This window comes from Xenopus tropicalis, chromosome 1 (assembly GCF_000004195.4).
Source record: "Xenopus tropicalis strain Nigerian chromosome 1, UCB_Xtro_10.0, whole genome shotgun sequence".
Lineage (NCBI taxonomy): Eukaryota > Metazoa > Chordata > Amphibia > Anura > Pipidae > Xenopus > Xenopus tropicalis.
In genome coordinates, this window is record NC_030677.2 from 175395926 (window position 1) to 175408133 (window position 12208).

Below are 12208 nucleotides of genomic sequence, written 5' to 3' on the forward strand. Positions count from 1 at the left end.
GATTGGCAGCTTAAGGAAGAAGGCCAATTGCATTCATTTCAAACAGCTTGTTTATAAATGTCCTTACTGCATTATGGGCCAAGTCTGTGGCGGAAGTGGAATAGGATGTGCCACTTTATGAGTCTCTCTGTCATTAAACTGAGGAGAATACACAAATAGAGTCCTCTCAGAAAGGGTATGTGGATGGCAAGGCACCCATGGGGAGCAGCTAGAGCAGGGGTCGGGAACCTTTTTGGCTGAGAGAGCCATAAACACCACATATTTTAAAATGTAATTCCGTAAGAGCCATACAATATGTTTGCCCGCGGATGCGGCAGGGCAAGGTAGGGTGGGTGCCAAGGAGGCCGGATGCAGAGGAGGGCATGGCCTGCGCTCGGCGGATAGAAGACGTGTTCTAAGGCTTAGAACACGTCTTCTATATGCCGTGTGCAGCCCACACCCCCGTTATTTTTTTATTAAAGATTTGGCAGCGAGCCAGATGCAGCCATCAAAAGAGCCACATATGGCTCCCGAGCCATAGGTTCCCTACCCCTGAGCTAGAGGCTAGGGCAGGTATGCCGAGGCCACTGTGTTATAAAATACTGGGATACAAGGGCAACGTTTCCATATATTTCTTGGTTACTGTGTCATCAAATGCTGTGGGCACTAAATAATATACTTCTAGGTCTACTGTATCTTATATTACTGAGGTCTGTGCTTACTGTTTCATGACATGCTTGGTTATTGTATCTTATATTGCTGAGATTACTATGCTCTGTGTGAAAATATAGTAAGGTTACTGTGTCATGAAAATCTGGGGTCACTGTCATTAAATTCTAGGGCCACTATGTCATAATATTACTTTTATAGGGTAATAGAGTTTTGTTTTACAAAAAGTGTTCTAATAATAATCCTATAACAGTGACATATAAAAGTGTAAATAGTGACAGAGGAAGTGAGTTGCTGATATTTTGGGTATCCTACGCCCCCCATTCTACCACTAACCAATGCCAATATTAAATACAGTTGACTCATTTTATATAATTTCTTACATGTTTTCTCCAGTCTGGAATGTAAATCAATACAGCAACTCCCAGAAACAAAGTTCACTTTGAGTTCCCAGCATTTAAAGCTATTCCGTGCATAGCACATTATCATAGCAAATAAATAATGCAAGGTGCTACACTGTACTGAAACTGACATGGCCAATCATTGTTAGGCTGGAGACCACTATTTGTTTTAATGTAAATAAACAGATTTTCATTGAAAGCAGAGGTCTAGGGGGCTCCCTTTCCTAACAGATATATTAGAGTTAACTCAAATAACCGACTCCAGCACAAGCAAAATATAACAAAATAACTGACTCTTGAACAAATCCTACATGTACAGGAACAGGATTTCCCTCAATCATCAACTCTAATACATCTTCTAGGCAAAGGGTGCAACCCCCCCCCCCAAAAAAAAAAGATGTATTAGATCTGTCAATCAACATCTTACTCCACCTCTTGCATGAAATGAAAATAGTGAGAGAAAGATTGCTGAGAGGCAGAGTGCAGAGTAACTTGCATATTTTGCAAACAGTACAACATTTTAATTGATTATATTTATGTTTCTTATTTCAGTGAGATGAAGCTTATATTACATTTTAATTTTGGTGATAATTCCCCTTCAAACAACTCTACATCTCTACAACATGCATTAATGTCATATTCATGATTTATTTCATGGAAGCACCAGGGCTATCATATATCATTTTCATGGAGTGCAACATATCAACGTGGCATGGCAGTATCACATAGAGAGTGCTCAGAACAGCTGAAGGACTCATCACCACCAAATTTTCAATACTGTTTGGTCTTGGCACTGCCAGATGCAAGAAAAGAATTATACCCATAACCTGCGACCCAAGGCAAGGGAATGAACTTAGGGTTGCCACCTTTTTAGAATGAATTTACTGGCCAGCAGGGGGGGACAGAGACAAAAAGGACAGTCTGTTATATGGGGGGAAGGGTGATGGTGAAAGGGGCGGAGTTATTAGAGACATTATGAGAAGACTTGGGAAAGGAAAATAGAAAGAGAAAGGGTACGTTTCAGGGGGTTCTGGGCAGATAGGGGGCTGGCCAGTCAAATTTGTAATACCTAGCCAGGCCGGTGAAATATCAGCCAGGTGGCAACCCTACATGAACTATTCTCTCTGACACACAAGGCCTGAGAGCATAAAACTAGAAGCAAGGGACTATTCACTAGCTTCTTTCCATGCGAAAAAAAAATATGTGTCTCTCTTTATGTACCCATTTCTTGTCTTTTTGTAATTATATTAAAATTCTAAATGCGTCTTATTATCCCAGGCTGAATTGCTATGTACTTTAGCGCAAACATCAATCAATTTCCACATGACCAATACCATGTATAATATGGTAAAATTTGTATTTCTGATTACTTGAGTATTTGTAATCATTTGTGATATTTCTTTTGCAGGTCCAGATCTGTTGACTCTTGTGGTTGGATCTGATATCAGTCGCTTTCCCACCACCCCGAGGCCATCATGCCGTGGATATCTACATAAGAGAACACACTCAGGGCTGCTGAAAGGCTGGAGGAAGCGATGGTTCGTTCTGAAACACGATGGTAGCCTGCAGTACTATAAGCACAAAAAGGTGGGAAAAGATAAAATAAGCAACAAGCAGAAAACTTTTAGTATTGCACCTAAAGAATGTAGCAATGAGATGTACAAAGATTATTTTGGAATTGAGATGATTTATATAAGTCTAAAGTGAGAGTCCCAGTACATTTACAATAATGGTGTTGCTAGCTATATCCACTAGGTGGCGTGCCTCACTAGCGAATGAGCATGCCGTTGTAAGGAACGCTTTCTTGTCTCTTGTCAGAATGGGTAATTACTTTTATTTCTTCAAAAGTGCACAAGTGCAATTATATGATATAATTGTGTTATATATAAATGTATTTTTTTACTCACTCATGTATTTCTTCCCTTACATTTTTACTTTAAAACCATTTACAACCACAAGCACAGTGTGAAAAGTGCAATGATTTTTGCCAGGATGCAGTGTTTTCCCCCTGCAATTCCAGTGTAAATGTGGTCGTCCTGGTGGAGTTTTGTCAGACGCAACTGTGCCCGATACGTCAAAACATAAACCATGAAACAAATTTGTGCTGAAAGGTTTCTACAGTGGCTTGCAAAAGTATTCGGCCCCCTTGAACTTTTCCACATTTTGTCACATTACAGCCACAAACATGAATCAATTTTATTGGAATTCCACATGAAAGACCAATACAAAGTGGTGTACACGTGAGAAGTGGAACGAAAATCAGACATGATTCCAAACATTTTTTACAAATAAATAACTGCAAAGTGGGGTGTGCGTAATTATTCAGCCCCCTTTGGTCTGAGTGCAGTCAGTTGCCCATAGACATTGCCTGATGAGTGCTAATGACTAAATAGAGTGCCCCTGTGTGTAATCTAACGTCAGTACAAATACACCTGCTCTGTGACGGCCTCAGAGGTTGTCTAAGAGAATATTGGGAGCAACAACACCATGAAGTCCAAAGAACACACCAGACAGGTCAGGGATAAAGTTTTTGAGAAATTTAAAGCAGGCTTAGGCTACAAAAAGATTTCCAAAGCCTTGAACATCCCACGGAGCACTGTTCAAGCGATCATTCAGAAATGGAAGGAGTATGGCACAACTGTAAACCTACCAAGACAAGGCCGTCCCCCTAAACTCACAGGCCGAACAAGGAGAGCGCTGATCAGAAATGCAGCCAAGAGGCCCATGGTGACTCTGGGGGAGCTGCAGAGATCTACAGCTCAGGTGGGGGAATCTGTCCATAGGACAACTATTAGTCGTGCACTGCACAAAGTTGGCCTTTATGGAAGAGTGGCAAGAAGAAAGCCATTGTTAACAGAAAACCATAAGAAGTCCCATTTGCAGTTTGCCACAAGCCATGTGGGGGACACAGCAAACATGTGGAAGAAGGTGCTCTGGTCAGATGAGACCAAAATGGAACTTTTTGGCCAAAATGCAAAACGCTATGTGTGGCGGAAAACTAACACTGCACATCATTCTGAACACACCATCCTCACTGTCAAATATGGTGGTGGCAGCATCATGCTCTGGGGGGCCTCTCTTCAGAGGGACAGGGAAGCTGGTCAGAGTTGATGGGAAGATGGATGGAGCCAAATACAGGGCAATCTTGGAAGAAAACCTCTAGGAGTCTGCAAAAGACTTGAGACTGGGGCGGAGGTTCACCTTCCAGCAGGACAACGACCCTAAACATAAAGCCAGGGCAACAATGGAATGGTTTAAAATAAAACATATCCATGTGTTAGAATGGCCCAGTCACAGTCCAGATCTAAATCCAATGGAGAATCTGTGGCAAGATCTGAAAACTGCTGTTCCCAAACGCTGTCCATCTAATCTGACTGAGCTGGAGCTGTTTTGCAAAGAAGAATGGGCAAGGATTTCAGTCTGTAGATGTGCAAAGCTGGTAGAGACATACCCTAAAAGACTGGCAGCTGTAATTGCAGCAAAAGGTGGTTCTACAAAGTATTGACTCAGGGGGCTGAATAATTACGCACACCCCACTTTGCAGTTATTTATTTATAAAAAATGTTTGGAATCATGTATGATTTTCCTTCCACTTCTCACGTGTACACCACTTTGTATTGGTCTTTCACTTGGAATTCCAATAAAATTGATTCATGTTTGTGGCTGTAATGTGACACAATGTGGAAAAGTTCAAGGGGGCATAATACTTTTGCAAGCCACTGTATGTCCAGATGCTGTAATTTCCAGCGCTCGGCCTTAAAATGCCATCTGCGAAAATGTAGTTGCATGGGCTAAAATAAAATGGGACCGATAGAAAAATCTGATGTGAAAACTACATGGAAGGATTGTTACCAGGCACAATGCCTGTGGGAAGGGAACGCTGCATGCTGCGTCTGCATCTGACAAGATGGTGTCCAAAAGACTTTTTCTTCTACTAAAATACATTGACTGTTGGGTGTAGATGCAGGCACAAAGCCCACCATCTGACTTTATATGATCCAACTTTACATTACAGCTATGGCCATTAGATGTTGTAGCATCCTACAAAATCTCACGCTGTAGCATGACATGAGTTTTTGGGTCAGGTAAAATCTGACCTGTCTATGATCTAAATCTCCCGTGTAGTTTAGCCCTTATGGTTTACTGGTTGGCTGTGTGTGGATAACTGAGGCTGAACATTCTCTCTTTTTGCCTCAGGATGAAGGAAAATGTAGACCTCTGGAGGTGACTAAACTGGAAGGCTCGGAAATTGGCGTGGATACCACTTTGGGGAAACCGTTTGTGTTTAAATGTGTCCCGCAGTCTGCAAATCGCATATTCTACTTCTGTGCAACATCAAACCAGGAGATGAAAAGGTGCTTCAATGTGCTACAGCTTGGGGGATAGTTACTGTATGTTTTTAAAGGGGTAATTCACCTTTAAATCAACTTTTAGTATTATATAGACATTGATAGTGATTTAAATGAGAGACTGGAATATAAATAGCAGGGGGCCTGAAAAGAGAGGTAAGAAATACAAAGTAACAATAATAATAAAATTGTAAGCTCACAGAGCAATAGTTTTAGCTACTGGGGGTGGAAAGCTGGAAAGATGTAGAAGAGTAAGGCAAATTATTAATTAAGACCAGTTGCATAGTTGCTAGGAATAGGCCATTCTATAATATACAATAAGTTAAATTGAATGTGAACCACCACTTTGATTTTATGTATATAGACATTCAAGATTCTACACCTTTTTTACACAACCAATGAAATGCATTTTGAATGTGCTGCTTTTTACACAATTTTACAAATATGGCCCTTTGTCTCGTTGCGTGTATTACATGGCACGTGCAGCATGATACAAAATGTAGCTTTAGCTATAGAAGCATGTTCTGAAACAGACATGTATACTATATTGCCTAAAATATCTAAACTTTCATGTCATCATGGAAACATTATTAGAGCGACAGGTGCCCTATAATATTATAACATACAGTTACATTGTATACTTGCTGTTTCAGTATAGTAATGCCCCTATGCACAAAGCAAGGCTCATACAGAATCGGTTTGCTGGGATGGGAGTGGAAGTTCAGTTGCACACCTGTGGATAGAGGGGGCAGCTGGGCCAAAGCGCTTCTTGGTGCCACCGGTGCTCTTGTGGCTGATTGGAAACTCACCCCACCAACAATATTCAAAGCTCTAGTGGAAAACCTTCCCAAAATATAGTGGCTGTTACAGTGAAGGGAACACTTAGTTAGTTAAGATGCAGGGCAGGCAGGTATAATGTAGTTAGTGCACATTCTTTATCTCAAAGCACCTCTCTTCACTGACCTACTTTCTAACCAAACCCTATAGTTACCCAGTTTAAAATCAGAAAGGATATCACTAAAATACATTGACTGTCGGGTGTAGATGAAGGAACAAAGCTCACCATACGACTGTAGCATGGCGCTGTAGCATGAAGTTATTTTTTTTATATATACAGTTTTACTACTATAATACTCACTATAATCACGGTTATATTCATTTTTATTTTTGTGTTCTAGGTGGCTTGAGGCAATGGATAAAGCAGTTCATCCCCTCACTCAGGTACGGATTTGAGATGGTTTTTCCCTAGGTTTGGAGGTTTTTGAATAACATTTAATACTAAGCCTAATATGACAGTTTGCTGGCAGTCTTCTTATTTTCCGTCATTAGTTACAAACTACAGGTTGCACTATTATTATTATTTATTTGGCACCACCTCCTGCAGCACAATATGGAGGGGGATACAAGCACAAGACCTATACATATACTTTGTTACTTTCAAATGTGAGATTAGAGCTCACCACAGCAAAATTCACCCACTTTCGCTTCATTTCTATGGGATGTTTAGAAGCGTATTAAATGGTGAGTTCTAACTTTTACCCATTGCTAAATACTCTTCTAAAAATCACGAAGGAGTAAATAGAAAGTGGGTGAATTAGTCTGTGGTGAGCTTGTATTTCACATTTTAATAAATCTGCCCCATTGTTTATCACTTTAACACAAGTGCCTGTCCCGGTTGGATTTATAGTCCCACACACACACTAGGGTTTGTTTCATCAGGAGCCAATCAAACTGCCTGGAGCATAGGATTAAACCCACAGACACAAAGAGAAATGAAACCAAATTAAATACAATGTCATATAAATTGAAATAAAATTGTTTTGTTTTCTGTTTTCAGAACCACGTGTGGGTAGATGTCACCATGCACAACCTCAGCCTGCCTCCTCTTGCCATCAAAAACCCTGAGTGCTTAGGTCTCCTGCACCAGCTGGACCGGAACAAAGACGTGTGGATGCAGCACTACTGCATTCTGAAAGATGGCTGCTTATATTTCTACTCTAGCATTCGATCGACCAGTGCCCTTGGTACGCTGGAAATGACTTCTAGTTCTGTACTTACCTTGTATTTTTGCCATACAATATTGTTATATATATAGTTACATTGGGTTGAAAAAAGACCAGGGTCCATCAAGTTCAACCCTTCCAAGTAAACCCAGCACACAGAAACCTATACTGACCTTCTATACACTCACATACAGACCCATACTGACCTATCTATCCACTCACATACAGACCCACACTGACCTATCTATCCACTCACATACAGACCCATACTGACCTATCTATACACTCACATACAGACCCATACTGACCTATCTATACACTCACATACAGACCCATACTGACCTATCTATACACTCACATACAGACCCATACTAACCTATCTATCCACTCACATACAGACCCACACTGACCTATCTATACACTCACATACAGACCCATTTTTTATAAACAGTGGGCGAATTTACCCCTGTGCAGTATCTAATAGCAATGAACTCAACTTACTTTAGGCTAAAGGTTACATCCCTACAGGCCTGGACTGGCAGTCAGAGGATTCTGGCAGCCAGAGGGGCTGGTGTAGGATGCCATAGATTGTCACTATTTATTAGGCTGGTGGGTGGGGGGCTGTTAGGGCCTCTCTGTACTTGAAATGCCAGGGCCTATTTTGAATCCTAGCCCAGGCCTGCAGCCCTGGACCCATTGTCAGTAAATCAAACTAAATCCTATGGGCATGTGGCATTTTGATTGTCACTGTTATCAGGCCTGGCCCAGCTAAGTTTTGATGGCCTGTTTCCATTAGATCTGTATTGGAAACAGTAATGTATGTATGTATATTTTTATTTATAAATCGCTACTTATGTACGCAGCGCTGTACAGTAGAATTCATTAATACAAACAGGGGGTTAATAAGATAATAGATAAATACAGTATAGTATAACAATAAATACAAATAAATACAAGGTACAGTTGCAATAAGTTAAGAGTCAAAGACACAAGAGGATGGAGGTCCCTGCCCCGTAGAGCTTACAATCTATATGGGAGGGTAACTTACAGATACAAATAGGCAATTATAAGTGCTGTAGGTCACAGTGGGTGACAGTACAATATAAGTGCTGATTCCCAGATCAGGTGCTGGGTGAGTGCTCCAAAAGGTAGTCTTTTAGTTTGGTTTTAAAAAGACTGAGGGAGGATTCTCTCCAGAGGAAATCAGGGAGGGCATTCCAAATGTAAGGGGCAGCCAGGCAGAAAGGTTTAAGGCGGGAAACAGCAGTAGTAGTGGGGGGGCGCAACCAAACGATTGCTCTGCGAGGAACGAAGGAGTTGGCCAGGAACGTATGGAGACTCAAGGGAAGAGATGCAGTGAGGAGCAGAGGAATGGAGGGCTTTAAAGGTTAAGAGAAGGAGTTTGTAAGATATTCTTTGTTTAATAGGAAGCCACGATAAGGACTTTAGCAGGGGAGGGGCCTGAACTCTCCTGGATGAGAGGAGGAGAATTCTGGAGCAGTATTTACTATAGACTGTAGGGGGGAAATGGGAGTTAGGGAGGCCGGTTAGTAGCAGGGGGAGGCCTGTAGTAATAGAAGGATAGGGGCATTTTGGCCTCCCTGGTTAAACACCCATGTGCCTTTAGCCTTACCTATTAAGCTATTTATTGGAAGTTACAGAATAATAAACTCTATTATGTGAACCTGCAAAGGCATACATTGCATTCTCCTTTTGGTTCCAAAATTGTGAAAAAGTTCAGAAGTCAGTGCAGCGTTACTGTGAGTGCTTATGGCTGTATTTACATAGACCTTTCCGATAAAGCTTACTTAGTTTTTACCTTTCTTTCTCCTTTAAGCACATAGGAGCATATAGGAATGGATCAGATTTTCTCTGCCTGCCTACGAACACAGGCACAGCGCAGTAAGCCATATATCCTGTGTGCCCTAACCCTTAGGATAGGAGGAAATGTTAGATTTGTTTTAATTCCATATAATATTCATTTGATAAAAATATCAGCTCCACCTCTACACAGTACGGAAGAGTTGATCCCAGATTAAGTGCACAGCTATTATATGCATGATATTCTAACAATCTTCTTTAGAAAAATGGTATATAAATAATGATTGTTATATACCCGGAATGATTGTTATATGTAGTTAAGAGGAGACTATGTTATCTACAGTGTTTGCCAACAAGGAGTGCTTCACTTTGGTAGGGTTAAGGGGAGTACATCAGTGAGTCCCCCATGTGTATGTTTATTGTGCTGAAATGGGATGTTTATTTGCCATTTCAAATGTCTTAGGGTCAGATTATATTCAATCATGTTATATTGTGATCCAACAAAGAAGTCTATGGAGCCCATGAGCAGCCAGATTGGGCACACAAGTTGCATATTACTGACACTGACATTTTCATTCTTTTTTTAAACTCCAGGTGGGATCTACCTGCAGGGATACACAGTAACGGAGCAATCCCTGAATTCCCGCCGCTGTATAATTGAGCTCAGGCCTCCATCAGAAGAATTTAAAGCGTTCTACTTGAGTGCGGGAAATGCAGCTGAAAACAAACGGTATTTATCCCTTCCATATCTCTGTCTCGGATTCACTTCTCTGTTCTCTTCTTCTGCTCTCCCTTTCTCACCTTCGGCCCCTTTCCATCTGTTTGCTTTTATTTCTCACAAAGCACACTTGATCTAAGAGAACAAATATGTTCATCACATTCAAAGTAACCACTGTAACGTTTGGCTTTTATTATTAGGGACAATTATTAAAGCAATAGCTGTAGGTTAGAAGGAAACGAGAGTACAAAGAGGAACAAGTTTGGGTTTGTTCAGTTGTACATGCTGTGTTGTGCAGAATGGGAGTGGAGCACATGGGTGCAGGGAACCTGTAACATCTCCTGAATTGCAGACTCTTTTCATTACTCTAAAGTGCTATTGAACTGCAACCACAATAACCACAGCACCGCTATACAAGGCATGGAGAGTCTATGAAGAAAAATACTCAGCACAGCAACTGTGCACGGGGCGAGAAAACCTGCAACATTACCTACCTGGGCTCAAAAGGCACAGTCACTATAGAAACACACCCAGTAACTATTATAAAGGTGGTTCAGATTTTAGACTTCTTCAGACAAACATTGATTGTACATTTAAATGCAACAATCTAGAACTAACATTCAGACTGAAACTGTAGGATAAAGCCCTAAAAATAACAGGAGGATGTTCGGAACGTGAAATAGTTGACTTCCTGGAAGTGCTTTGTAGGCATCTGTATCATCAGATACACAATACATGCGCAGATTTGATCATTTTCCAACCAAAATTTTCTAATCTGTCCGAATGACTTAATGACCAACCGCCATGGTATGAAACTAAACTATGTTTCTTACGATTTTATCGGTGCATGTATGGTCAGCTTTATTGACATTTGTGTTAAAACTTTAACCCCCAGTTCTGCACCTATTACAGCAATGCAGTAATGTTCAGAAAATATTTTTATTGTACACAAGTTCAGTGCTTTGTACCTAGATTTTTGTCATTTTAAACACTGGAGCCATTGGTCCTGCCATTCCAATCTCATACCTGCCCTTATAGGGCTCGCTTTCTTCTTGGATTCCAACAGGGTGGGAAGGTGGAAGAAGATTAGAGCCTAGGTGGGGGTAGGCCCAGTAGGAAAAGTTAGCTGTGAGGATATTTTTGTTATAGCTTGTGCTAGGAGTGAGAGGTAAAGGGTATTTAGTGAGCAACCTGGTGCTTCTATGAGGAAAGTTTTTCTTTATTGTTTGTTTCAAGAACCACTGATGCCAATTTTTTGAAGTACAGTTGTACAACACCCTTCCTCCAGCATTATGTAAGGGCCCACTCCTAAGATTAACAGTCTCATGGTTTCATTGTGTGGTAAACTGTTCCTGTGGCAACTGTACATCCAATTTGCCTATCACCTTACACTCGCAAATAACATTGTTATTCCTGTGTGTGCTTTTATTCATGGAAATTCTATCTTTACAGCTGGATTACAGCATTGAAAATGTCAATTAATAAGTGGCTACCCCTTCACCAAGCTATTCAGGACTTTATGAGCCGACCTCTGGAGGAGACTAGGATGTGAAGGAGTGTATGTGCGGATGATTTAGAACTAATGGAACATTAAAATACAGTTATAACGGAAGATCCTGAGGAAACCCTTGTACCAGTGACGCTTTTTTAATGTATGGATTAGAACCATGGGATTTATATGTACAGAAACACAAGATTTGTATTAAGTGACCTATGGTTAGATCTGCTCTGTCAGCCATTTCTAAAATGTTTGTATATAAGCACTGTATTATTGTCTACAAAGAAGGACTAAATGTGTGTTAAAGGAAAATAAAACTTTTTTGATGCAATCCAGTAACATATACAGTATTTATAGTCAATATTATTTTAACTAAGTTTACATACTGAATTTGTAAAAATAACCCAGCACAAGGTAAAATAGGACTTGTAGCCGGCAGTTTTATAATTAGCCTAAACATATAAATTACAATTAAAGCACAAAATAGGGCAATGACATGACAGTTATTGTAGCCAAGACATAATACAAACTACTCCTGCCTGTATGCAGGGTCGGACTGGGGGGTGCAGGGCCCACCGGGGCTCCCGCCCCAGGGGCCATGCAGGTGCCCCAGCCAGCCGTGTCCCCTAACCTCCCCCCCCTGCAGGGGCCCCCCTAACCCCCCCCGCAGGGCCCCCACCTGACATCCTCCCCGAGCGCGTATAAATTGAACGCGCCCACCGGGATTTTTCCCAGTGTCCCGGCGGCCCAGTCTGACCCTGTCTGTATGG

General features: G+C 41.1%; 1 protein-coding gene across 2 annotated transcripts in view; it reads left to right on the forward strand.

Annotated features, from left to right (window-relative positions):
- LOC116407614 overlaps positions 1 to 11769 on the forward strand; it is a 33162-nt gene extending 21393 nt beyond the window's left edge. For both annotated transcript variants that reach the window (XM_031893284.1, XM_031893285.1), the window contains 6 exons: positions 2458 to 2636; positions 5247 to 5404; positions 6577 to 6619; positions 7236 to 7422; positions 9817 to 9952; positions 11393 to 11769. In XM_031893284.1, coding sequence (XP_031749144.1) covers positions 2458 to 2636; positions 5247 to 5404; positions 6577 to 6619; positions 7236 to 7422; positions 9817 to 9952; positions 11393 to 11492 — 803 coding nt within the window. In that variant the 3' untranslated portion in view covers positions 11493 to 11769. The remainder of the gene's footprint in view (positions 1 to 2457; positions 2637 to 5246; positions 5405 to 6576; positions 6620 to 7235; positions 7423 to 9816; positions 9953 to 11392) is intronic.
- Positions 11770 to 12208: the final 439 nt, after the last annotated feature.